The sequence below is a fragment of the Molothrus aeneus genome, chromosome 5 (genome assembly GCF_037042795.1).
Source record: "Molothrus aeneus isolate 106 chromosome 5, BPBGC_Maene_1.0, whole genome shotgun sequence".
Lineage (NCBI taxonomy): Eukaryota > Metazoa > Chordata > Aves > Passeriformes > Icteridae > Molothrus > Molothrus aeneus.
The window spans coordinates 1,673,137-1,700,584 of record NC_089650.1 but is presented as its reverse complement, the minus strand read 5'-3'; the positions used below and the strand labels follow the sequence as shown (position 1 = coordinate 1,700,584).

The following is a 27,448-nucleotide window of genomic DNA, read 5'->3' as shown; positions in this document are numbered from 1 at the left end:
TGCTCAGGGTTGGAGCATTTACATGTCAGCAAAAATAAAATATTAAAGGAGCATTTGGCCAAGTTCAATGAGAGTAGTTGAAGACTCATTCCACCAAGGGTTTAAAAGTAACTTTGCTTTGTAGCACAATATTAAGGCTTGCAAATGTATTCTCTGTTAGACGGTAGGAATCACTTAAATTCAGATTTAAGGTGATATTAATATGTTTTTGTTTGTGTTTTTAAACAGTATTTTCCTTCTAGCAGATTAAAGTGCATTCTGTTGGAATACTATTTTTTTAAATGTCTTTTAGGAAGGAAAACATTTCATGCTTCCAAAGGCTGGCCCACAAAGCTGCTGGGCTGTCAGTGTAATGGTGGGCCTGTGTATGAAGATAATGCTTGTCACAGCCATTCACTCTGGCTAGACAAGGCTTTGTAAGTATAATTAATTTAACCTGTGCTTTAGAAATGAAGGTGGTCTGGCTTCTAATTTCCTGCTACCAATACAAAGTAGGAATCAAAGAAAACAGACCTCAAGGAACAAGCTTCAGTCTGGTTCTTTGTCCTGTAGCTGCTTTAAAGGTTTTGTTCCAATTACAGAATATGTATACATGAGTAGGTAATTTCTTTTAGGACTATAGGAAAGCAAAACCTTGCTTGTCTGGTTGATTGTCCAGCAAGCATCCAGTGGGTTTTGTGTCATTGTGCTGTGGGAGGCACTGAAAAGTGACAAGCAAGAGGTGTCATGTCCAGTATTGTAATTGGCAGTGATTTTTTTCTCATGTCTCAGTCCTTGGTAGTGAATTGTGCAGGGTGATGTACTGCATTGCCTTCCCATGGGACATCATGGACTGCAAGGCCTGGAAAACCAAGAAATTCCTACCTGGATGAGACTTTCTGTCAGATTAATTTACTGAATTTTAGGGAGGATCTGGTGTTCATTTACTCTGAGCATCTTGAAAAGCATTGCAGAGGACATAAGTACAGTCATTTTGGAGGAACTGCTATAATTAGTTCATAAAGGAAGGGTGATACTCTTCTGGAGGTGTAAGAAAATTTCCATAATGGAAAATACCTCCCCCAAGTGGTTTTGGGGAAGTTCCAGTTAAGATATCACTGCCTATAAAGAAGTCAGAGACAGCTATGTAACAAAATTTCAGTAAAAGACCAACTGTGGTAAAAACCTGACACTGCAGTTTTAAAATGAACCAAAAATCCAGAAAACATGAGAGAATTGCACTAAATCTTGTGGGCCCTGTTCTTCAAAGCACTGCTTTGTCTAAAGGACATTAAACCAATCTGTAGGTATTTTTCTGAGAGGGTGGAGGACAAGGCTCTGGTGCTTATCAATACAATTTGTAGCATAATTTAGGAGGATTTTTGTAACAAATTTAGGAATCTGATAATGAAACTTCACTTTTTTTAAAGGACAGTGTGGTAAAGGTTACCAGTGGCAGAATAACTGGAATCTGTGTTCTTTCAAAGAAATCTTTGAAAGCAGCAAGGTCAGCAGTGAAGATTAAAGGTCATGCAAAACTAGCACAGGTCCGGTATTGTGTAAACCCAGTTTTCCTAATAATGGAAGGAAATGGCCTGGAAGCTGTTCTCTTCAAGAGGCTGAAAGAGCTCATAATCACTAAGTCTCCTAATCACTAATTACTGTGGACTACTAGGCACCCTGATATCTCTTAGAAAAGGTGAAAATAGATTTCCAAGTTTCCAAACCAAAGAAGGATACAAGACACTTTAAAGTACAAAATGTGAATTAGGTGTAGTGTAATAAAATTCCAGCCACATTAAGAGCCCAAAATGGAGAAATAATGAAGGGAAGGATAATAATTTGTATTAAATCTAGGAAAGCAGAAGCCTACTCTGTGTTTGGCTGTGTGAGTGAGGTTTTAGCTGCCATGGGAACCTGCTGTACTGCAGAGGGTGGGAGGGAACGAGAAGGGAAAAGGAAGAAGAATTTTTAAGTTTAATACCTTTTCTGTTTATATAATCAAAGCCTACAGGACAGCAGAAGACAGGATTTACAGCCTCTTTTAGCTCAACAAACTACAGAGGGAGCTAGTCACATTCCTTACCGTTACCTAAACTTTAAAATAAATGTTTCAGCAGCTGTGACCTTGTGGCAGGTAAAACTCAAGGTGGGAATGAAGTCTTCAAAATTTTCCTTTTCTTTCCTTGTGGCAAAGGACTTGACTGAGTGTCCCATATATTCTGTCCTCCTCCTTAATGGATATTTTCCCTCTGTTGTTTTTGTTGGGTTTTTTCATGTTGACAGGGACATTGCCCCGTGGATTTTGGGCAGAACAGGAAGGACCAGGGACTGGATAAAAAGTGTTTGTGAATCTCCTGTCCACCCTCCAGCCTGTCTTCTCTCACACACTCCCCATTTTCTTTTTTTTTTTTCCTCCAAGTCCATTCCCCCTTGAATTCTTCTGTTTCCTGGAATTAAGCAATTAATAAGATCAGAGTTTGGGATTTTTTTTTTTCTCTCCAGAAAGCTTTGTCACGTGCCTCATCAAACTTACAGCAACTTACAAAGAAAAATACCCCCTGGGAGCTGTTTAGGTGCTCCTCATGATTCCCATCAGGGCACCCAGCCCCTTTGCTTTGCTGGTGTGCCCAGTGTCCTGGAATTGATAGGAGGGGACAGAGGAAGAAAAACCTGAGCAGGTGGGGGAGGAGGATGGGGGGCAGACAAATTGCAAATGCTCAGGCAAAACAAGAGACAAAACGAGTTCCCCCACCCGCATTCTCTTCCTTTCTCTACCTCCAGAATAAGATGTACATCCACAGACAGGGTCATTTCTGAGAGGAGGTTTTCCCCTCCAGTTTTTCCCTTTTCTGTGCATGCCAGTGTGGGTTTGCATGAGCAGTAGAGGAAGCTTACCTATGAAAACTGGTGGGCACCATCTCTGGGGATTCCTGCTGCCAGGTAAGATTTGGCTTTTCTTCTTCTCTTTGTTGCTTGACTTTTCATAGAGGGTGTCTCTTAGCTGGGCTCATGGGTGAGCTGTCTGTGTGTCCAGCCAGTGCAGCAAGTGCAGCTCCTGTGCCTGTCTAAGGCTAAGGAGGCTTACTGCAGAGTGGAGGATTTCCCAGAGGGGGAAGGATGTTCTCTCACTGCCTGCACTCTGCATGAGTGAAGGGGCACTTGTGGAGGTGTCCCAGCCTGCTGGGTGTGTGCTCAGGGACAGGGCTGTCCCTGGAGCTGACCCTCAGGCACAGGTGCCCATGCCAGCCCTCGGGATGTGAGTGCCACCAGGCTGTGCCACAGGTGAGCTCCTGGGAGTGCTTCTGGAGGGATGGAGAGCAGGGAGGGCTCCCACAGCCCAGCAGCTGAAGGCAGGGATGGAAGGAGGGGTCTGAGCCCCAGCTGTGGGCCCAGAAGAGTCAGGGACAAGGTGTGAGTATGGCCAGCAGTTGTCCTTCAGGAAGAGTGTCACCCACCAGACAGTGTCACTCAGCTGTTACAGCTGTGGTGAAGCACAGCTGGAGTGCTGCAGTGTGTCACCCTGATTTTTTAAGATTTTCTAAGCCTTCTGATGTTTACATTCTTGTAACGAACTTTCTCACACACTTTCTGTAAATAACTTATTGTATTGCATTCTTTTATAGAAGAAGAGAAATTTGATAGACTGTTGGTTTGTCCAGTGTCATTGGAGAGATGGGTGGATGGGTCACTCGGGGACAGAGTTTAGTGGTGAACTCTCAGTGCTGGATCTACAGATGGACTCAATGATCTCAGGGGTATTTTCCAGCCTAAACAATTCTATGATTCTATGGTTACCCTTTTTCTGGCATTCCTGCCATGTTTGGAAAGGAAGTGTTTAGACATTCTCTGTCCTCATCTTTTGTGTCACCAGAGAAATATGGTATGGTGACAACCTGAGGCCATCCTTGGATAGAACCAGAGATGTCCCTCACCTCCCACTGGAACTGACAGTCTATAAGGAATAGTCCCACTGTAACACCAACAGCGCCAAAAGAATTTGAGTGGCAAATCTGTGATTACAGTGAATCAGTCCTGTGTGTTCTGGTTTCACCAAAGAGGAGGGATCAAAACCAATGGTGCAGCTGGCTGTGGTTCAGCTGGGCACATTTCTCTGTGCTCTGTCTTGTGTTAAATCTTCCATTAGAGGCATTGTCAGGGCAACCAGACTGATGCTCTGAGATACATGGCTGCAGGTGGCTTTGAAAACTACCAACCTCCTTAAAGCCGTGCCTCAAGAGCAGCTGGGGATACATTAAACCTGCAGATATCTATATATATATACACCTGGGGATATATTAAAACCTGTAGATATATATAGATATAGATATAGATATATATATATATATATATATATATATATATATATATACACACACCTGGGGATATATTAAATCTGTAGATATCTATATATATACTTGGGGATATATTAAAACCTACATGGATATCAGGACTTCCTTGCACTCTTCAATTTGACTGTGAGACAATAAAAGTAAACAATTTTTATGCTGTAATAATGTGAGCATAAGTGTTTTTTCAGCTCTGCTGTCCATTTGAGATTTGTTTCAGCTCAGTGGAACACGAGCTTGCATGCTGCTGTCAAGCATCAGTCTATCATATTCCACCACCTCCACACCACCACAGCAAATTTTTTGTGTTCTGGCCAATCCTGCATGTGGGGTGCCTCTACACCTCTGCCCATCTTCTCTAGCTGGAAGATGCTTTGCTCAGAGACAAGGACAATTCATTGAGCTGTGGTGCATATGTTTTCCTTTCCCAGGTTTTGGGGCTTTTTTCATTCCAAAATTGCTGTAAGAATGCAGAGCATTTCAAACCTTGCAGTAGAGGCTATTTGATGTGCTTACATGGCAGCACACCTCATGTGATTGTCATAAAAGAATTTATGCTGTGAGGTACATGCTGGTTTTCCCCATTGTACAGGTTCAAAAGCAGGGTTCAGGTTCAAAAGTGTGACTTTTCCCAAGATATAAAGAAAATCAGAAGCAGAACAGGAATAGATGCAATAAGTGTTCAGCAAGCACAAAATTTTTTTTTTTTTATTGCAAAAAAAACTCTATATTCTTAGTGTTGATAAGGAAATACATTAGAGTTCCTGTCAGGACAGTGTGAAATGCAAACATTTCTCTTATATATAGTCACAGCTCTTATTTCAAATGATGGAGAGATCTTGGTGAAAATTGTGGTGCCACAAAGTCCTTTTGTCTTGTTGATATAAGAACAGAGCCTAAGAACAAATACTAGCATCTAAAGATACACTTTTGTTATTTTCACCTGTATTTCTGGTCAAACAGGTGCCTCTTTGGGAAGCCATGAAAACACATGCATCCAGAGGTATAGACATAAATCCATACATATTTTTAACTTGTGTAAGATGTTTCTTCAGACAAACATGAGAGAACAGGAACTTTTCCTATTCATATTTTCAGGCAGCAGTTCTGTAAAACATAGGACTGCCTAAAAGTGAACACAGAAACCGATTTCATAAATATTTTCAGATCTGATTTAGAGATTGAAATTAAGAACAAAGTAGTGCAGTATGTAACTAGAGATTTAAGAATTGCTGATACCTTTTGTTTTCAAAGTGCAGTATTTAGTTTTTCTTTACTTCTTTGTATTTACCTGCAAAGAAGCAAATTCACATTTTCCCTGAAACAATTGACCACTGAGCCCTAAGACTCTATGTAAAATGGTAAAGGGAACTAAACCTCTTTATTCTTGTGTAACTCATTAGCTGAAATCAGACGATTAGAGCTAATGTTTCCATCTAAAACAATTCAAGTGCCTCATTAAGGGGGATAGATTTCCTTTGATCTAATTAATTCATGTCCCAGATATATGGGAAATTCAGAGATCAGTGCTGAGAAATCTCTGCAGGCCTGGTCACATCCAGAAACATGAATTTACATGTAGCCTTCAGAAATGTCATTTAAAATGTTAATGAGCCTTGTTTAGTCTGCTGGCAATGCTTGGCTAAATGCTTAATGAAATCACATTGATGATAGCCAGAGAATGAAGATGATGGCTGTTTGCTGAGTATGATTTAATCTCCATTATTATAGGCAAGTGGATTGCAAATTTCCATAATTAAACATCCAGTGCACTGGTCAGATTCTGTTGTAAAGTTTGGTAATTGCTGTTGTTGGGAAAACAGTCCAGCGGGGTGTTGCTGTCACATGATGAGCTTTTGAGGCTGAGCTAATGGGATGCCCTTTTAAAGTGTTCTCCATGTTTTCTGCTTTAGAGGCAGAGGATACCATCATGGAGGTTTCATCCAAGGAAAATACTCACTTTTTCTCAAACAACACAATCTTGCCCGTGGACCGATCTTCATTCAAATCCGAATCATCTGCATCCAAGGAAAAACAGTCATGTTGTGGAGGTATAAAGGTAGAGTAAGAGCTTTTGCATATTCCAGTAGGGACTTAGAAAATTTCTCTTTTTATTTTATTTTTTATTAATGATCCTGTTATAAATTCTGATTATGTCATGCTGAGTCAGGAGAAATTATTAGATACATTTCTAAGTCACAAAAAAATCTACAGATCTGTATTTGGCTAATGTTTGGCAATCATCAAATATTATTTTTTGGCTGAGACTTGCATATTGTGAGATCTTCAAGACCCATCCTAAAAAGTCCTTCTGTCTTCCTTATTGCTCCACCTGAAGTTGAGAGCAGGACAGATAGACAGCACAGGCAGCTGTCAGTGCAGATTGCTTTTTTAAGATAGTTGCTTTTTTAAAATAGTTGGTTTTTTAAGGTAGTAGCCATGGCAGTCTGCTGGGCTCTCCAAACTAATATTGTGTTATGGTCTGTGTGTTTTGAGTGCTGTATTATTAAAGCATGATTGTAATGCTCCTTGTTCAAGGGAACTCCTCATGAGGTGACTTTGAAATGAAACTGCAGAAGTGTTACTTCTTTTTTACCACTTTTTCCACACCTCTCTCACCCCCAAGAAGTTTTTCCTGCTCTGAGCCTCGGGATGTGGCTGTGCCTGCCTGGTGGGAGCTGCTTGGGACAGGGGGGCACAGCAGCCAGCACAAAGCTCTGCCTGCTGCCTCTGCCTCTTTTCCTGACACTCTCCTGGGTGAGGTCTCAACATCACCATGCAATGGTGAGATGATTTGAGTTACATGGAAAATGAGTCTTTGGCCTTGGCCCATTCTTTTCATGGTGCACGGTCTTTGTTTCTGTTGTTTTTTCCACTCACTCAAACACACGTCTACTTTCAGGAGTTAATCCAGCTCCAGCCAGTGAAATGAGCAATAGTTACCCTGAAGTCTATAAATTTTGAATGGTTTTGTTTTGAAATGGAAGATGAGTTGTTATTAAATAAATTTTGTACCATTCTATTGCTTCTCCATTTGCTACAATGATAATCCAATCCCCTCAATGAATAAAACTTCAGTCACACATTAGCCAGTCAGGAATCAGTTTATTAGCTCCGGAAAGAGAAAAGCAATATTATTTCAGCTCAGTTTCTTTCTCCTTAAAGTTGTGTCTTCTAGGAACCCAGACTGATATTACTAATGTATTTCTGTAGGAACTTAGAAAACCTCTCTCTTTTTTTGGTGAACTAACCCTTTTTAAGTTCTGATTAGGTCTTGCTGAGTCAAAATGAAATTACTAAAGATATCTCAGAGTCATAAAAAAGTCTGCTTTGGGTTTTGCCTAAAGTGTTGAAAAAACAATATACAGATACAACAGGTTGTTTTTACCAATTATCAACCTTCCTATGTCTTAAAATTGCCTTCATTAACCAGAAAGATGTGGTGAAATATCTGTTTACAAGCACTGACAAACCAGAGAAGAATGTGAAATCATGTGTACCCTCCTGTCCCAGCTCTAGCTGAGGAGTGTCTTTCCACTACTGCACACCTGGGACAGAAGCAAACCCAGTAAAAAAATTTGTTCCAAAGACATTTAGAAGCATTTCAAGTTGTAGTTTACCTATGCAATTTTCCTGTAAAAAAACCCAAAACTATGTGCTGTCACATTGCTTTTTAAAATCCAAGGGCATAAAAACACGGAAAATGTAAAGTATTATGATAATATTTGTACTGGAGAGTCTTTTGAGAGATGCTGCTGTAGGAAAAAAAGACCCAGAGAGGGTTTGTAAATGTTTATTTACCCACAACTGTTTCTGAAGGAGGGATAACCAGCCCTGGATAAAGTGACACAGAGATATCTTTGAATATACGTGAATTTGCATCCAGCAGTGATGTTGTTGCCACTGTGCCTTGTCAAATGAGATGTTGTGAGATTTGCACTGGAGGTGAGTACATTGCTCAGAACACCTGGTTGCTGGGAGTGTGATTGTCAGAGAGGATTGAGGAGCTGCACAATGTTCTAGACTCCTATTCAAATAAAACCTTAATGTATCTCTTAACTTCTGGGACTGGGTTTTATACAAAGCATCCATATTTGTATTCATTTTGGGTCAACACCACAAAATTAACCTGGAAGATGAGGGCTGGTCTGAAGGTAGAAACCAAAGTTATGGTTTTCATGACCAATTCCACTGTGTGTGATTATCTATGGAGCACACAAATTCAACTGGGCTGCATTCAGTGAGGGCAGATTTAGGCAATAGATCTGCGGGAACAGAGTTCACTCTGAGGACCCTGCATTCCCACCACAGGCACTTCAGACCAGCCCTCATCTTCCAGGTTAATTTTGTGGGAAAGGGGCTCAGTCTGTACCTTTGAAGTACAAACCAAAACACTGTGAAGGGAGATGGAGTTTAATTTCCAAAGCCCACTCCTGATTCAGAAGGACATACTAAATCAGATGCAGTGATAGCCAAGAGAAAACTGTCTCTGCAAAATAAAGGGAGGGGAGAAGATGCAAAATGCAGGGTGCACTCTGAGAAAAATGCATGTATTAGTAGAAGAGAGTTGCCTGGCAGGTTCATCTTACAGAACATGTAACATTTAAAAATGTTCAAAAACTCACCTCCCCACCAAGCCACACTTAGCATTTACCCATATGGTCACTGTGTAAGAAAAAAAATCACAGGTTTCTGTCTTTCAACAGAGCAGTAGCTTTGGCATCTACCTGAAATTAGCAATGGTTGAGGGTCAATTCAGTTTTTATCAATATTGCTTATAAGAGATTAACAAATCAGCAATCTAGCATTTACTAAGAAGTAGGAGGAATATTGGTTTGGCTACTTGGCAAAAGAAGAAGTAGGAATGCAGAACATCTTTAAAAATAATTCATATATCTTCTGTACTGCCTGATTTTAATCACTGTCTTTTTTTTTCCCAGATATTTCTTGGCGCATTGTCTTTTGTTTATTTTGCTAAAGCACTGTCAGGAAGTTATCTAAAAAGTACTATCACACAAATAGAAAGAAGATTTGACATCCCTTCCTCTTTGGTTGGTGTTATTGATGGAAGTTTTGAAATTGGTATGTGCTGTAGAAACACATTTTTATTTTCAGAAAAAAAAAAAAAGAGTGATGCAGTTTGTTCTGAAGAATGATTGCATGAATCTCCTTGAAACTTAAAACTGAGCAAGATTCACCTGGTAAAAATAAGTGGGGCTATCAGTATGATTGTGTTCAATAGGATAAGGTTGCTAATACAAGCAATCAGCATAGACATAAAAAAAAAATTGATAAGTTAAGCGCGTGGCTAATTCATACTAATAGATATTTTGAGTGTTGAATGAGAATTTTCCTGCACGGATTTCTGCAGGCAGAAATCCACCTCCCCCACAGGTGTTTGTCCTTTGTGATCTCCATTATTATTGGAGCATGTTATTAAGGACTATTAAGCATTATTTTTATTAAGCATTATTATTATTAAGCATTATGGCTATTACTAAAGAGCAGGAGGACAAACCTCTAACAGTAATCTACATTTCCTGTCCAGTCCCTCTCCTTCCCTCTTACACTAAGGTTTCCAGCATGTCATTGTCTCTTACAATTTCAGGTTACTGAATTTGTCTCATGGATGTTCTGTGGACTGTGACACTCACAGGAATGAAATCTTAGCCTAAGTGTGTACAACTCAGTTTGATTCCTCCTTTTTCTGCCTTTCTGGTTATTTGCTCTCTTCAGCTGGCACAGGCTTTCTCCTCTTTTCCAGCTGTTTATCCACAGCTTTATAGTTTTCCTAGCACAGGAGGCATTGGGCTCCTGCAGAATGCCTGGAAAAGGGAGAAAGTCCAACCCCACCAGCCCTGTCTCCCTGAAATCTGTGCCTGTGTTACATACTGGGAATTGTGATTTTAGGGGATCTCTTATCAACAAGCAGTAAAACTCAGTTTTCCTTTTCTACTCTCAAAGGGAACCTCCTAATCATAATTCTAGTGAGCTACTTTGGAGCAAAGCTTCACAGGCCAAGGATAATTGGAGCAGGCTGCTTAATTATGTCAGCTGGAACATTCCTAATTGCAATGCCCCAGTTCTTCATGGGAAGGTAAGTGCAGAGTGATCCCTGTTTTCCAGCTGGGCTGTGCTCACTGAATGGCACTCACTAAAACATTTAGGCATTGGTTATGATGATATAAATAGGCATATGGGGATGTGGTTCCTTAATTTAATTTTTTTTTGGTGAAAAGATTTATTACTGTAGAGCAAATAATTATTTCTTTTATAATTTTTAAAAATATTGTTTATCATTAAAAATAATTCTTTATTTTATAATTTATTACTGTAGAGCAAATAATTTAACATGTATACTCTTTTCAGTTGTAATCAGCTTTTTTTAAAATTAGTCTCTGATTTTGACTGGCCACATTTTGTTGTGGTTTAGGAATTGTTGAAATGACAGTAAAGAAGTCATGACTAAACTCAGAAAGACAATCTCAGCACAAGCCAGAGTATACACCAGTGTTTGATAATCTCTTAGTCCAAATTCATGTATCATAGTAGAGCAAAGTGCCTGTTAAACTGAAATTAATCACTGATGCAAAAAGAACCAACAGGACAATATTCATGTACAGCTGCAGTACAAATAGAGCTCTGTTCATCCCTTGAAAAGCACCACTGGCAATGGATCCAGATGGATTCTTATGGATGCAGATGAAATTTGCATTTAAGTGCTATAGGCCTATCTGGTAGTTACAGATCTGCTTGCTTTTTCTTATCAGTACTTACGGATAAATACAACTTTGTTTTCCAAACAGATACAGGTATGAAAGATTCCCTTCCACCATAAATTCCACTGTCAGCCTCTCTCCATGTCTGCAGGATAAAAGCCAAACTCCACTCTCAGCCCTGGAGAAATCTCAAGCAAAAATAAATGCAGGTGAGAATTGTCTCTGTTAAATCCTGGGGCTGGTAGTGCTTGCTGTCATTAATGGTCCCCAAATCCTTCTGTCAGGAGATCCCAGTTTTGATTAGTAGGAAGTGAAAGACTTTTCTAAAAAGAGTTGTGGTGGCAAATTTATAAAACCAGCAAAATTGTCCTGTCTTTGAGGCAGCTCATGCTAAAAATTTTTCTACCTTAAGCTATTTCACAGTTTTCCTACTGTTTCTCCCACAACAGAAGTATTTTAGGAGCCCTGGGCTTTCAGTGTCAAACTGCTACTACAAACACATGGTTGCTGTCTCTTGCTGTGCCCACAGGGTGTGAGAAGGAAGCAGGCTCTTCCATGTGGATCTATGTTTTACTTGGAAACCTCCTGCGTGGAATAGGTGAAACCCCCATCCAGCCCCTGGGAATTGCATACATTGATGATTATGCTGTTGAAGAGAATGCTGCCTTATATATTGGTAAAATAAATATAATTTCTTTTTCCTCATAGATTTCTCCCCAGAGGAGAGAACTGAATAGTTTTGAATAATGGAATGAATGTTATTGAATTAACTTGCCCTCATTGTTTTGTGTGCATGATTTCCAATATTAAAGTTTATTTAACAGTCATGTACACCCAAGGGACCAAGTTCCCATTTAATTATACCAGCACAGTTCCATTATCTTAATTTGGTGAAAGAATTTGACCTTGGGTTCCTGCTGTTACCCTAATCTTCCTAATTCTTCTGGATGTGGGCTGCTGAGCCTCTGTGCACATTCAGTTCTCTGGAAAGTGATACAAGCAGGCTCTCTTTTAAGCATTTAAAATAGAATTTCAGTGGGCACGCAAAACATTCCTCCAGATTCATGTAGGATTATAAACAATAGTACTGAAGCTTTAGGAAGTTGGGATCACCCTTTTTTTGTGTTCATTGTCTGATGGCTGTACCTGAAATATTACCAAAAAGTCCTATCTCACCTGCTCTTGACAAGTTTCCAATCAGGCAAAAGGCAAAAAATCGGATTCTCTCTGTAGAAGATTCCCTCTTCCCAGATTTCCAGGTGAATTTTTCAAATTCAAAGTATTCAGAAAGTTTGGCTCAGGGTATAGTGAAACATATTAACAGTGGAAACCAAAGTAAAGGGATTTCTCAGCCTGTTCAAGGCCAACCTCAACTAAAAGTGATCAGTTAACTTAAAAAAAATTACATTTGCTCCCCAGTTACTGTGATCCTGTCAGCTAAAGCATTTCTAGCAATTGTAGGTTGATGCTGCTGTTGAGTTCAGGCCATTCCATTTGGTGACATTTTTTCCTTCAGGCTGAATGTAACTCTTTAATTGGATAACAATAAAAAGTGTCATCATAGTGGGGAAAATGACTTTTTTTCTTCTTGGAAATATTTCAATTTGTGTAACTGTATCTTTCAACACTTCAATGTGTGTCTCCTGCTGCCTATCACATTCCATAATCTGCTGTCAGATGCAGAAGAACCAGTGCCCTTTTTTAGCTCAGGAATGTAACAGTGCCCTGTTTTCCCTTCCAGGCTGTGTGCAGACAGTGGCAATTATAGGGCCAATATTTGGCTTTCTCCTGGGATCCCTGTGTGCCAAACTTTACGTTGACATTGGCTTTGTGGATCTGGGTAAGTCAGAACACTCAGGCTTTAAAAACCCAGTCAGGGTTTTTAAACATAGGCTCCAAAATGCCTAAAAATAGGCTCCAAAATGCCTATTTTTGGCCAAGAACTCTCTGGTTATCCTCTAGGCATGAGGGGCTAGCAGGGGTAGAGTGAGCACTCTGTGAAATGAGAAGGATGACAGCAGTGTAGGGGACAGATGACAGCAGAATAGGCTGGCAAGGAGGATGGGGGTTGAGGAAGAAGGAGCTCTGACTCTTCCTCAGCCCCAGCAGATCTGCAGCTGGTGCATTCAAGAGATGCTCTGCTAAGAGGTTCTGGGGAGATCATAGGAGCCAGGAGGAAAGAGGACTGAGGCTCAGGATCCTGCATGTGCCTTTTTAATATTTATTGCCTAGAAACGTGGTTTGGCAGGGGGCACCACCTGATTGCTCTTCTTCAGAGAAAGCAATAATAAAAAAATAGGAGGAAAACAAGTTTTTTCCTGAGGTTTTTGTGAAGAACAGCCTGGCTGGGAGCAGGTGAGTGGCCACCTGGACTGCCACAAGTGCTGGTGCTGGCAGCATCTCTGGGGAGGTGCAGGTGGCACAGCAGTGTCAGGGCCAGACTGCTGCTCTGCCCCAGCAATTAGTGAGTCCTCAGCATGTCCCCACAGCTGCTCCTGTAAAACACCCACAGTGACACAGAGCACAGCTGGACCTGGATGGAAAAGCCACCCTGCAAACCCACCTTCCTTATCAGCAGCACATATCCTCCAGATGCGTTTATTTGATATAAAGTTCTCCTCGAGCCAGGTCTCATAAGCTCTTGGAGATCTATGTCACACCCAAGATAGCTCAGCCACCTCAGATGGCATAAAATCAGCTGGATGGCTTCTGTGGCAGTGTTGGCAACAGAAAAATTTTAATAAAAGGCAAAATAACAAAGTTCTTTACAGAGAAAAACCGAGCCTGGTGCAAGAGGTTCTTGCTCCTGGTAAAACACCTCACAAAAGCCATTAGTTTCTTTGTTTTCTTCTTTTTCTAGTGAATTGCTTAGGCAGGACTTTTTGGTTTCTGTCCAGTTGGCTATCCTTAATTTTGAGGTGACTCCCAGGTGCTATGATTGTCTTATTTACCCAATTGAGGAGAGAAACTTCTGGGCTTTTTTTCCTTTTTTAGGAGACAAAGGGCAGTTTTGTCACTCCATAAACTGGGTGCACATTCCTACATTTATTTGTTTCTTCTCTTCCCCTTTTGCAGACAGCGTCACCATCAGCCCCAAGGACGTGCAGTGGGTGGGAGCGTGGTGGCTGGGCTACCTGATAGCTGGGCTGATCAGCATCCTGGCTGGCATCCCCTTCTGGTTCCTGCCCAGGCACCTCCCCAAGCCCGAGGGCAGGAAGGACTCCAGCACCTCCTCTGAGCACTCCAGGTTCATCACTGAGGACAACAAGGACCAAGGCACATCCTCCTGGCAGCAGGCGAAGATTGCAGAGATGGCAAAAGGCAATTCACTTGATTTTCTTGCTGATTGATCTGTTTTTCTCTCAGAGGCTTTTAGACTTAAAAATTTTATACTTTCTGAGTCCTTATTTTAATGGTCTCAGAATTCTATTTTTCCCCTTTCACTCTCCAACTCCATAGTACACACAAAAAGGTCTTGTCAATGTTCCCTGGATTTGCTATTGCATGAGAAATGGCTGAGATTCGTAAAATTACAATAGTGGCCCAGCACATATCATGAAGCTCTGCAAAAATGTTAGTGATTGTTGCAGAAGCGGTGCTCAAAAAAACCCATCCCTTTTTTTTTTGCTAATTATTTTTTTCCTGTAAGTTCATGCGTTAGGAAAACAAGTACAATATCTGACTGGAATATAGATGGGCACAGAGCAGCTACAGTTTTAGAGGAGGCTGTCTGGATTTAGACAGGAGCTGGTTTGCACAATTGCATTTGCTTGGCCATGCTTTGCCAAATGCATTTTCCCTCAGAACTTGAATCTGCACCTCAATATTTCTGTGCTTACTGTCAGCTGTGCTGAGCACTCTTTGCCCCAAATTAAGCTAAACACTGCTGTGGCTGTTGAGGACACAGAGGAACCAAATCATTCCTGGTTTATGGTGGAAAGAAGGTATTTAAAACAAGATATCTCTTCTGGGGAATTGATGCTTAGTGTTTTGCTCCACTGTTCCTCCGTCCAGAAATGAGGGAGCTGTTAGGAGCATCAGGGAACTTAACAGATTCCCTCTGAAATGTTTTGCAGTTTTGGGGTTTTTTGGAAGGGGCACACATGTTACAAAGCATTATTCCAGCAGTTATTCTCTCTCTGGCCTGCTTGTTATTTCTGCTCTTTTGTCTTGCAGACTTCTTGCCATCACTGAAGAACCTCTTTGGGAATCCAGTTTACATTCTGTATTTGTGTGCAAGTATTATTCAGTTCAATTCTTTGATTGGCATGGTGACATATAAGCCAAAGTATATTGAGCAACAGTATGGGCAGACATCTTCAAAAACTAACTTTGTTATAGGTAATGCTCTATCTGCATCTTGATATCTTTAAAATGGACATTTTAGGAGTGGCATATACATATAGGAAAAATCATATTTGTTTTAGGGTATGATCATTTCTTCTTCCTTGTCTGACTTTAAGTAATAGTTCATAGAAGGTAAGTTATTTCATTTCTGCTTCAGCACCAATTAACTCTGAGTTTATCTATGCAAGAGTTACTGTAAAAGTTTACATGATTTGATCTTAATTCCCATTTCACTGGAAATTTGAAAAGTCCTTCCCCTTCCTTTCCCTTCCCCTTTCCCTCTACATCATATGTACATACATAATGTATGTACAATGCAAGAAAATAACGAGGAAATAATTTTAAAACAGTTTACATAAATTTATCAGAGAGATCTACTGCCTTGGTGGCTTCCCATTTATTTCAACAAAACAAAGATCTGTTCAGTGAGTGCTATGGATGACACTCTGAAGAGATTTGTGTTAAATGAAAGGAAGACAAGTCATATCCCTTAGAGCACAAGAGAGAGAAGCTTCTTCAGCCTTTGGGTACAGAAATCAACATTTTTATAGCTGACTTCAAGAGGGTGGACTGGACTGCCCAGCTGCTGAACCTGCATGTGGGGTTCAGCTCCAGAAGTCCAGGGCTTCAATAGCATTAGCAGCAAAGAGGTTTACATCTCCCCAGCCCAGAGGGAACTGCCTTGTTCCAGAGCAGCATTAGTTGCGCAGCAACAGAGGTCTATATGTGCAGAAAAGCTGATATGATCCATTGTGCTATGTTAATTCCATTCAACATAGAAGCTGGAATTTCTGGCACCAAACTCGTCAAAGCAAGGAGAAATCTTCAAATATAGTTGATGGCCAAAGAAAGTCCAGAAAACAATCCCTACATTCAGTGTAGTACTTCTCTTTGTATTTAAAGATTTTCTGGAGCTAAGCTTTCAGGTATGTGCAGAGTGAGGATTAAGAACCATTGGATTTCTCTGAGCGCAGGGACTATATCCAACAGGGAGTGTGTGATGGCTTGGTTAGGGGAGGATCCTGCTGAGTAGCTGTCCCTGCAATAAGGTGATTTTAATTCCTCCTTCTTCTTTCTCTCCAAATCCACCCCTCCTAAGGAGCCTGAGGGCTGACTCAAACTCACAGTGCTTATTTCTTTTTCAAACATCTTTTACTCTTTCTTCTTCTTTTTTAAAAAACAGTTTCTGTCACAATCTCTGATAGATATCAAAAATTTCAGAGCAATTTGAAGCACTGAAAAAAATTTAAAAGGCAGATCTTGCTCTGGCTTTTGTAACATTAGATAAAACTAAATTTGTCCTCTAGGAATCAGCAGATGACTCCACTGACAAACTAATTGTGGAAAAAAACACCTAGCTTAAGGAATTGGAAGAGCATTATCTAAACTTTAGCCATAATCTCTCTGTCAACAAACCGGCAAAGAAGCATGTCCTTGAGAGTAAGTTTTTCAAAGCTGTCCCAGCACCTTTGTAAGACTCCAAGGATCAGTCTAAGTCTGGACAAAATAAAATGCCCTGACTGACGATCTTTTATGTTTTGTTCCTTCATCTGATTGCTGCAGCTGTTTTTGTGGCTGACAAGGTTTGTCCATCAAGCTGGGGTCTTCATTAATACAGATTTTTCTGTTTGATTTCAGGTCTTATTAACATTCCTGCTGTAGCCTTTGGCATATTCTCTGGAGGACTGATCATGAAGAGATTTGGAGTCGGTGTTGTGGGGGCTGCAAAGCTTTCCCTGGGATCATCTTTCTTTGGTTACCTTTTGCTGCTCTCCTTGTTTGCCATGGGCTGTGGGAACTCGGAGGTGGCTGGACTGACTGTGTCCTACCATGGGTACGCTGGCAGGGAAGAAAGGGCTTCTGCAAACCCAACTCCTTCCTCATTTTGTTTCACAAAGCAGATCTTGTTGAAAAGAGAGTGGCTGACCTGAATGTGCTTCCCAAAAATTTGATTCAAATCAATGGAAACCACTCCATTCCAGTGGGTGTTGTGTCATGACCCTCTCATGATTGTGGCATAAACCAGTGGGGCTTTTGTCACAAGTGCACAATTTTTCTGATTACTTTTTAATTATTATTGCCATGGGACCCATCCTATTAGCCCAGTGATTCCTGGAAATGTGAGTAGCTCAGTAGGGGGGGAAGAGATTCAATTAATTGTTTCTTGCCTTTGTGTGCCACTGAACAATGAATGGCATTTAAGAGCCTTTGAACTCAAAACTTAAGGATTCATGGATTAATCATAAGGTACACCTGAGGCTAGCATTTTACCCATGCTATTACTCTGTAAAACTAACTTTTTGGGAGGAGTTTCCAGCACTGACTCACAGCAGCTGCTCCACTAGTGTCTGATGACTGAATTTGACAGAGAGCTGTCATGCAAGGTATCAGACACTCAGTTTGGATGAATCCCATTCTGATCAGCTCCTTATTAACTTCTACAGAGACCATTTCCCCTGAGTAACTCACTCCCTTCTGTGCCACTTGGGTAGTTGTGTTAAAGCTGCACAACCAAAACCTTAGAAAATCTGAGAAAATGTGTGAATATAAATTGGTAGCTGTCCCTGTAATGAAGTACATACTGTCTCACAGTAGGTGGTGAGATAGTGTGAAAACCTTTGGATAACAGAGAAATGAGGATTTACACTGCCGTGTGGGTGTGAAGAGATAACCTTTAATGGGCTACAGAGGGAAGGGGTGGCCAGGTGCTCCTGGCAGAGAGCATCACCCCGCAGGTGATTGTGGTTTCCTCCACATCTGCTGGGCAGCTCCTCTGCAGCTTCTCTTTTTTCCACAGAGCTAAACCAATGAGTGACCACGAGCAAGCCCTGTTTTCAGAGTGCAACTCAGGCTGCTCCTGTTCCAGGAACGACTGGGACCCCATCTGTGGGGAGAATGGAGTTACCTACGTGTCCCCCTGCCTGGCCGGCTGCCGCGCGTCCAGCGGCACCGGGAAAAACACCGTAAGGCAACCCTGCATTGCTGTGTGGGGTGGGATCTTTATATCTGATACAGGGTGTGAGAAAATCCTTCATTTCTGTGTGACATGGGGTCTTTAAATCTGATACAGGGTGTGAGAAAATCCTTCATTTATGTGTGAGGTGGGATCTTTGTATCTGATAGAGGGAGTAAGGCAACCTTCCATTTCTGTGTGAGGTGGGATCTTTATTTCTGATACAGGGTGTAAGACAATCCTTCATTTCCATGTAAGGTGGGACCTTTCTTTCTGATACAAGGCACCGGGAAAAATACCATAAAATCCTTCATTTCTGTGTGAGGTGGGATCATTCTTTCTGATATAACCAGGTCAGTCAAAGTGGATTTAAACTGAGCACAGCACATCCTCTTCAGCCCTGAACTCCTTTTTAGCAATCTGGCACTTACATTTAAAAGTTTTTCACTTTGCTGTTGCCAGCAGAAATCACAAGCAGAGAATGTTGGAGGCTTTTTTTTTTTTTTTTGAGCTTTTGGCTACCAAGACTGTTGGAAGAAACCCTAATAACTAGATTCATCAACAGTAGATACTTTATAATTTTCTCCTTCATTGCATATGCCTTTTCCTTTCGTAAAATATTTCCCACTTTGGACTTAAACTTTCAGCCATCCAGAATGTGCAATTCCTGAACATCCACTTCCCCACCATTTAGGTTTTAATACACTTTTGCCTGCTCTCTTCCAGGTATTTTTTAACTGCAGCTGTGTGGTGGGAACCTTTGAATCTTCACAAAGCTCCTCAGCTGTGGTGGGACCGTGTCAAAAAGGAAATGAGTGCCCCAAAATGTTTCTGTATTTTCTAGTAATATCAGTTATCACTTCATACACTTTGTCAGTAGGTGGCACACCTGGATACATACTGCTCCTAAGGTAAGGAATAATTCCTGCTGGCATTGCAAAGTGTTTTCAAAGTGTTTTGACACGTCACTGGTACTCCCTCCCCTCCTGCTATTCCTAGTATTGGGAAATGTTTTGCAGCTATGCAAGATGGCATATTCCATATAATTGTAGCTCCCAGATTTTTCTCCTTGTTTTAACAATTGTTTTAGCATGAGATTTTTTTTTTCCTATTTCCCAATCACAGATTTATTGAATGCTTGTCCCAGTGCATATTTAACTGCTGGAACTATTTGTCCATCACTGTAAGCTTTGAAGCTAATTTTAGCAAGTGCAAAAAGCATTTAATACTACAAGTGCCTAATCTGGATTTTTGTCAGCTACTTGCAATGTTTGGATTCCAAGTCCTGCTTTGCTCTGTTTTGGAAACCTTTTTTTCTCAGTTCCTTTTTCCAAATTATTTCCAGATGGGCACATTCTACTTCTCAAACAAAACAAAGAGTAAATCCAGTTTAACTAATCTTTAATATTATAGCTGTGTTTTCTTGCTCCCAAATTCTCCTTGGTTTTGAATTCAATTTTCTGGACCAGGCCCTGTCTCATTGCTGGTATCTTTATAGCATATGGACAATGCCAGTATTAGAACTGGTTGAACATAAGCTTTGTGGAAAAACCTAAATAAAGAAATGTGACTTCAGCTAGGGTTCCATCACAGTCCTTGAAGCAGAATAAATATTCACACAGAGACTTTCAGAAATGGCTGAGGTGAGGATCCTTCTCCACTGCCCTGCACAAACCCTGCCAGTGAGGTGTGCAGAAGCTGCACAGCTTTCCTCACACAACTTGCAGGGTTACCACTGAGTGCTGCAAAACCTCACAGCATCTCTCTCTCTCCCCAAGGTCTCTCTCCAAGAACAATCACACTGTAATCCATTTGACACCATTTTTATTGAAGCTCCTGCATAGCTGAGCTGTCCCTGTGCCAGGATGAGGATGATTCATTGTGGTGGTGTTCACAGGGGTCCCAGGACGAGGGAAGAGATGAGAATCTTGACTCCATGTTTCAGAAGGCTGATTAATTATTTTATTATATATATTGTATGAAAAGAAAATTATATATTAAAACTGTACTAAAGAAAGAGAAAGAAGGCATCAGAAGGCTAGCAAAGAAAAGAATGGAATGATAATAAAATCTTGTGACTGACCAGAGTCCCAACACAGCTGGACTTGTGATTGGTCATCAAGTAGAAACAACTCACATGAGACCAATCAAAGATGCACCTGTTGCATTCCACAGCAGCAGATAATTACTGTTTTTCTTTTCCTCTGAGGCTTCTCAGCTTCTCAGGAGAAAAAATCCTAGCAAAGGATTTTTCAGAAAATATGTCTGTGACAGTTCATGAGTGGAGGGCTTGCAGCAAAGCCTTCAGGATTTGTGCCAGATTTCTCTCTGTGGTTGCTTCTGCCATGTTGGATAAATATGGGCATAAGGCTGCGCAGGAGTGCAGTTCCTTTCCCCTTTCCCTCCACATGAAATCTTCCTTCTATCCATAAGGCACATAGTGGAAAATGTGCAAATCTGGTACCACACAGGGCCTCAAAATTGTGGTAGTGAAGCTCAACCTTCTGCTTTCTTCTTGTCTCCACTGCATAAAAAATGGAGTGTTTGGGAGATGTTAATTACTGAGCACATGCAAGCTCAAATCTCACAGAGCTGCCCGCCCTTCTCAGCCATAAGAACCTGCTCTTGGGGATCTTACTGCTTAATCAATTCAGTCAGAAAAGCTTAGAAAGATTTTCAGTTACAATACTACACCACATTGTTATATGAAATCAGTAAAACAGTTTATTGGTTCTGCTTCAATGCTTTTATTGCTGTTGAAAATCATTTTACTTTGAGAGACATTTAAGAGAAACTGAGAAGTGATGTGTTTTCCTGCTGGATTGGAGGCATCCACCTTTGATGTGCAGCTAAGTTTCAATTTCAGTAAGTTCAATCCTTTTTTTACTTTTTTTTTTCTGCACTGCAAATGACCTGTGGGCACAACTCCACTTTAAGCTCATGCTTACTTTTGTCTTTTTTGAAATCCATCACTGACTGTCTTTCTCAAAAAATCTGGCTGAATTGAAAGTGTGCTTCTGTTACCAGAAGGAAAATAAATTTTCCTTGACACAAATAGTCCCAAGGTCAAGTTGCAGGCTTCATTAAGTATTTTTTTCCAATGATCACTTTTAAAAATTATTCAGCATTCAGTCATCTCTGTTAAGATTCCAGCACTTAAGCAAGCTGATGTTTTCAGATGAGCAGCTATCACTGCACCTGCCATGGAGGACAAATACAGCTAAATCCCTAAATGCCTGTAAGATTTAGTGACATTTACTCTGATGGTTTGCACACTGAAGTCATTGAAACATGCTTACAGCTGGTGACCAAGTCATTTCTGAAATGTCATTTTGGTGATATTAGTGTAATTACAGCAGCCAGGGAATTTGGAAAGCCCTGAGGTTTTTGGGAAAAAAGCCCTGCAGTTCAGATAGCTGTTGTTCAAGCACCAGCTATTAATAGCAGGACATTAGGCAGTGAAAAGGAAGTCTCAGATCTCCCTAAGAGGTCTGGCTATCACTCAGCTTCACAAAGAGCTCCTGTTTCCTTGCAAAGACAATACAAAGAATAAAATAATTTTTTTTCATCTGAGAGTGAATATTTTTTTGCAGGATATAAATCCTGTGAAACACATATCAAATATCCAGTTATTGGTTTTATTTTCCACTTTTTGCTTTCTATGCCCTCAGATTAGTTTAGGAGGACTCTAGGCTGAGGAGTGCTTGTGTAGCAGGTGTCTAGTAGGGGAGCAAGACACTGTTCTTCCAGCTCAAAATCATTTTACAGGCATGCCCTCATAGATAGCAGTGCTTGTATAAACCACAATCAACAGACTGTGTGATGACAATCCATGGCCAGGGCATTAGAGAATAATGTGTGGAAAACCACCCCTGGTGAGAAGCAATAAAGTTTGTTCTGAAATGTCTTTATTTTTTTTTATACATATTCCAAATTACATTAATTTTTGCAGGAGCTGAGACTGTATCTCCAGAGTGCTATGTTCATCCACAGTGACAAATTGAATTTCAGCCCAGTTCATTTTTTATTATTTGAATATTTATTTAAATATATTTATTATTGAATAGAATGACTGTGACAGAAGTTTTATTAATCACCATATTGATGTACATGTTACCTCACATACCAAGAATTCCTTGTTTGACCATGTGACTCGCACTACCCACTTGCCAAAATCAAACATATATCCCGATTTGTGCTGTAATAGTCAGTCTGGTAGGTGCAGGAGGAGCAGCAGGTTTGAGCAGCTGCTGGGGCAGAGGTGATTCCTACAAATCTGAGAGGCTCCATACACACCCTGCTGCCAGCGGGGTGGGAAAGGCAGCTTTTCCCCTGCCCATCACCTCTCCCTCCCTCCAGGAGCCAGGATGATGATCCAAGGCTGGAGCAAGGCTCATCTGGAGCCAGAAGAGTTGGATGTGTGTGTAGGACTCACCCTGCAATCTCAGCAGGCTCCAAATGCAGATGGTCTGCCCTGTGAGAGAGTGGCCTGGAGGATTTGCCTTTCCAGGAGGTGTGATCCTCATCTAGAAAGGGTGCAAGGAAAAGTGAGTGCCTGAGTACCTTAGACTAGCCTGGGACTTGATCCTGAATTTCAGGGAGTGTCTAACTGAATAAAGCCATCCAGTGGATGCATATTTCACTAGCAGTTTTCTTGTCAACTGTGTTAGTAACACCTAAGTGCTGATATCATCTGAAAATCCACAACCATCTTAAAATGTGATGTTGAATATAGATGTTCAGAATTCCTAGATGCTGTTCTGGTTTTATCACCTTTTTTACATATTTCTGCAGTTTGCTCAAAGTCCATGACATGAAGGAGGAAAAGGTCACATTTCTTTCCTTTCTCTTGCTTTCGATTTGTGTTCTAATTAGATACACCTGATGCTTTATTTCTAGTTAACACCTCTTTTATTATTATTATTTTCAGGTGTATTAAACCCCACTTGAAATCATTTGCACTTGGTATCTATACCCTGGCAATAAGAGTACTTGGTAAGTCCATTTGTACTCCTGAGTCAGTTTTAATTCACTCCTCACTAATCATTTATCTTAGAATTAAACTTTGGTTGTTGGAAAGAACAATGTCTATCTGCAAATAGATATCATATGTTTTTTTTAAAAAAGTTGGAAAAAGGAAACTGCTTTGTACTTCATAAATCAGATTATTATATCTTAGGTATAATTAAAATACACAAGGACAATATTTATAGAGATGTGATCCTGTAGACTATGAAGCCAACATTAAAATTACATCTTGTCTCCTTACTCAGCAACAAGTGTAATAGAACAGCTGTGGCTGAGAATTTGTGATTGCTTTTCAGGAATACATTCATAAGTTTCTAAGGGAATTAATGTTACTGACTACAGGTGTGCCTGGGGGTGGGGTTCACTGCAGCCTTGCGGCAGAGCCATCTGAAATCAAGGGTAACATGAGATGCCAATGAAATGGAAATTCTAAAATCCTCTAGGTCTTCATGAAAAAAAAAAATCAGCAAGAAGCAGGTCACCTATTTACATGAGCAGAGTTAGATGAACTGGAAATTATATCAAAGCAAGCTGTTGGCTTCTTTCTTACACCTTTGCAGGCCAGGATTTTCTCTCCAGGGTTACATTCTCCTCCAGCACCCCAAGTGACACAGAATGCAGGGTGTCCCCATCAGACATGAAAAAGGCTTTTCATTTCCATCAGCCCCAAGAACTGCAGTAGGTTTGCCCCTGCCACAGTAGGATCTCAAGATACTTGGGGGATTCCTGCAGCCCTACTGCAGGCTCCAAACCCCACTGTCTCTGTCCCTTCTCATCCCCACCCTACACCTAGGCTGAACAGGCTCCATTGCTCTCAAGAAAGGAGAATTATCTCCTACTTTTTTTCCCCAGAGATGTCCCGCAGGGTGAGGAAACCAAACCGTGGCCAGAACTCCTTCCAGGGACTTCCAGAGGCTTTTTGATGTTTTGTCATGTTTTCCTGGCTTCCCACAGGGAGGAAAGGGTGGTGTGTGCCTGGGCAGCATAAGGCACGTCTTCCCCAGCCAGCGTGCAACTGTCCTTGCTGTTGGAATATACTATTGAATGTTCTGTGTGAACCTGCTTCTAGATCGAAACTGATCACCCTGGACAGTAAATTTCTCACCTCTGTTTGTTTGTTCAATACACCCAGCGGGTATTCCAGCCCCAGTGTATTTTGGAGTAGCCATAGACACCACTTGCCTGAAATGGGGCAGCAAAAGATGTGGGGGAAGAGGAGCGTGCAGACTCTATGATGCCAGTGCACTCAGGTAATGCTCTTTTCCATTCCTTCCTTACCTTTTGTTCTTAAAGTACATCTAAACCTGGCACTGGTAGCAGAATTTCTGTTGGAAAATTTGAGTGAAAGATCTGAAACTGAATGAAAAATTCTGACTAACAATATTAACAATAATGCTCACATTTCGCTCCTTTGATTCAATCTCTTTTTGGATAGAAGGGGTGGATCATCTTGTTTCAGTATCAGCTGTAAATAATTGTCTTTTAATAATTCACAAAAAAAAAGTTGTGTTGAAACCTCAGTTTTATGCTAAAGCTTCCCTCGGCTTTCAATATCTCTGCTGTCATAGTGTATGTGTAAATAAGTTATTAAAGCTAATTTTTCTCCATGCTGGAGCTGGATCTAAAAATGGAAGGCAAAGGTGCCACAAAACATGCTTGGCTTATCTAGAGGCTTAAGTGCAGAATTATCTTTATCAATTTATTGTTAGAGGAAAGTAATTGCCTAAACTGCATTTGTGAAAGGTTTCTCCAGAAATGAAGAATGGAATAACAGTGGTTAGAGGAAAATGGGAGAACAGGTTGTCCCTTCTCCCACCACAAGGAAAATAAACATGAGAGAAGGGTACATCTTGTTTTGAAAACTTGAAGGAAAGAGCAAAATCTCAGCTGGGACTCTTTTTGCTAATAAAACATTATGATGCTATTGTTGCTGCTGTTGTTGCTGTCATTATGCCTGCAAAGCAAAAATGCCATCAAATGGTCTTGTCATCACTGGTACTGTTTATATATTAAAAAATAGAGTAACTACCCCAAAAATATTAGTGCTATTCTTACTGAGGCACATTGGGGTGGAGGTCAGTCAATGCCTGAGATGCTTTCTGGAGCACAGAGCACTCTCCACCTGACCTGGGTGAGCTGACAAACTCCCCTCTCCAGGGTCATCCCCTTGACTGAAGTGTCCTTACCCAGCCTTACCTGATGAAAAGATGAATGTGTCCTTGATGCCTTCTGGTCGTGTGCTGGCTCTGATCAATCATTTCTCTCTCAGGTATGTGTACCTGGGGCTGACTTTGGTCTTGGGCACGGTGTCCATTTTCTTCAGTGTTGCTGTCCTTTGGGTTCTCCGAAAAAAGTCATCTCCACAAGATGAGACCCTCTCAGCCAACGGGGAGAGAGGCGCCTGTGGGACAAAGAGCAGAAAAGATAATTTTGTCAATAGTGACCAGTTTATTCAGTCAACCTACTGGCCAGAAAAGGAGACCAGGCTTTAGGAAAACTCGGATCTCCACCGTGCTTTTACCCAGTGAGTGGTGTTCCGGGCAAAAATCCATCATCAGTGAAGCAGTATCTTAGTAGCCGCCCTGAAAATGTTCACCCTCTTGAAATTTTCACTGTGAACCCCAAAAGCAAAGAGCACCAATATTTTTTAGCACGTGAACAGCTCTGAAAACACTGCTCACCCTTTTTTTTCTGCTGAGTGTGGGGATTTCCTACGGCTGGGGAGGTGCATTGTGCCTTCCCCCAGACCCAGTTTTTGCAGCTGCCCCTCAGCTCCCTCCCTCCTCGGGAAGCTGCCAGAGCTGCTGCTGCCCCTCGGTGTCCCCCTGGGTGTGAGGGGCAGTGGGGAGGCTGCCCTGCAGCTCCCTCTGCCATGGCACCAGCCAAGGGGGGCACAAAACCTGACTTGGCCGCCTGGAAGGTGCAGGGATCTCCGGCACAGAGCCTGTCCTGGCCAGCAGCAAGGCATGGGGCAGGAGGAAGGTTTGCTGGGAGGAAAAATCAGCCACGGGCTCTGGGCACCTCATGGGTTCCATCCATAACACCTGGGATGTCAGTGTTGTGGTTAGGAATCCATTTTCCAGTAGCTTTTGTTGCAGCACAATGATCGGCAATAGAAGTTGTGGTTAACCATCAGCAATAGCAGTTGTCCTTACAAAGAGGCCACAAGAGTACCATCCAAAGGAAACTGGGATGAAAATACAGCTTTTTTTAGATCTCCAGCAGTTTCTTGCTACTTGCTAGTACTCAGTGTACTAAATAATTCCATGCACTTTATGATGTAATAACAAAATTATGCAAGATACGTATGATTTATATTTTAAAAAGCTATGACAAGACAGCTTGGGAAAAATAAAATTAAATTTAATTAAAAGACCAGGTGACTTGGGGCTTTTCCTTTTAATTTATTGTATTTTCCAGCTGAAACTAAGACATTTTTGGGGCTTTGTCAATATATGATATTAATTATATTTGGGGTGGAGAGTGCAAAGGATAGCTGTTTAATGTGAAAAAAATCTCAGGAAAGCTTGCACTGGAAAAGATGATGGTGGGTCCACAGGGATATCCTTTAAAGCAACCAGAATTTTTGAGCACATGGTGAAAGGTAGGCTTCATCCTTCACCACAATATTGGCCGAACAAACCCTCATCCCATCATTTGTGTCCAAGCAGTGACTGTAGGTACCCTGCTGCCTCTCCTATGGGGTGCATGAGGAGGGGCACTGCATAAGAGTGGGATTCACTGGGCTTTATCAATGATCAGTCATCAATGTCTGTCCTGTGCCATCAGGGACCTACCTAATCCACTCAATAGCAGCACCAAGAAGGATGGTGCTTAAGCACCAAAAATCTGCAGAAGGTAAGGCTTTAAACCCATTACTGGGGAAAATGCATTTGTCAGAGGAAAAGCCAATGTCACCCAGATTTGCCTCATGGGTGAGTGTTTGACAGTGGCCTGGAATTTGGAGAGCCAGTCTCCTGTCCCAGATCTTTGTCCTCCCAGGTGAGTATCAGAGGTTATGGGCACTGAGGTCCTGCACATTTGTGGCTGTTCACACTGGGCTCAATACCACT

At 41.2% G+C, this 27,448-nt stretch overlaps 1 protein-coding gene across 2 annotated transcripts; it reads left to right on the top strand.

The window, feature by feature from the left end:
- Positions 1–6,243: 6,243 nt before the first annotated feature.
- On the top strand, positions 6,244–26,748 carry LOC136556450 (solute carrier organic anion transporter family member 1C1-like). 2 transcript variants are annotated; one of them, XM_066549670.1, is made up of 14 exons: positions 6,244–6,387; positions 9,269–9,410; positions 10,293–10,425; positions 11,135–11,256; positions 11,577–11,723; positions 12,789–12,887; positions 14,123–14,368; positions 15,224–15,388; positions 17,033–17,228; positions 18,192–18,357; positions 19,074–19,258; positions 23,278–23,342; positions 24,508–24,625; positions 25,645–26,748. In XM_066549670.1, the coding sequence occupies exons 1-14, from the start codon at positions 6,259–6,261 to the stop codon at positions 25,865–25,867; spliced, it is 2,136 nt and encodes a 711-aa protein (XP_066405767.1). In that variant the 5' UTR covers positions 6,244–6,258; the 3' UTR covers positions 25,868–26,748. The 2 variants fall into 2 exon arrangements, with proteins under 2 accessions (XP_066405767.1, XP_066405768.1); XM_066549671.1 differs by lacking the exon at positions 11,577–11,723 and having other exon boundaries at positions 6,259–6,387.
- Positions 26,749–27,448: the final 700 nt, after the last annotated feature.

Bases quoted from the DNA above. Each gene is read 5' to 3' on its own strand.
- LOC136556450 (XM_066549670.1), top strand. From the start codon at position 6,259: ATGGAGGTTTCATCCAAGGAAAATACTCACTTTTTCTCAAACAACACA. The intron at 11,257-11,576 runs GTGAGAATTGTC...CTGTGCCCACAG, and splicing joins TCAAGCAAAAATAAATGCAG to GGTGTGAGAAGGAAGCAGGC. The intron at 11,724-12,788 runs GTAAAATAAATA...TTTCCCTTCCAG, and splicing joins GAATGCTGCCTTATATATTG to GCTGTGTGCAGACAGTGGCA.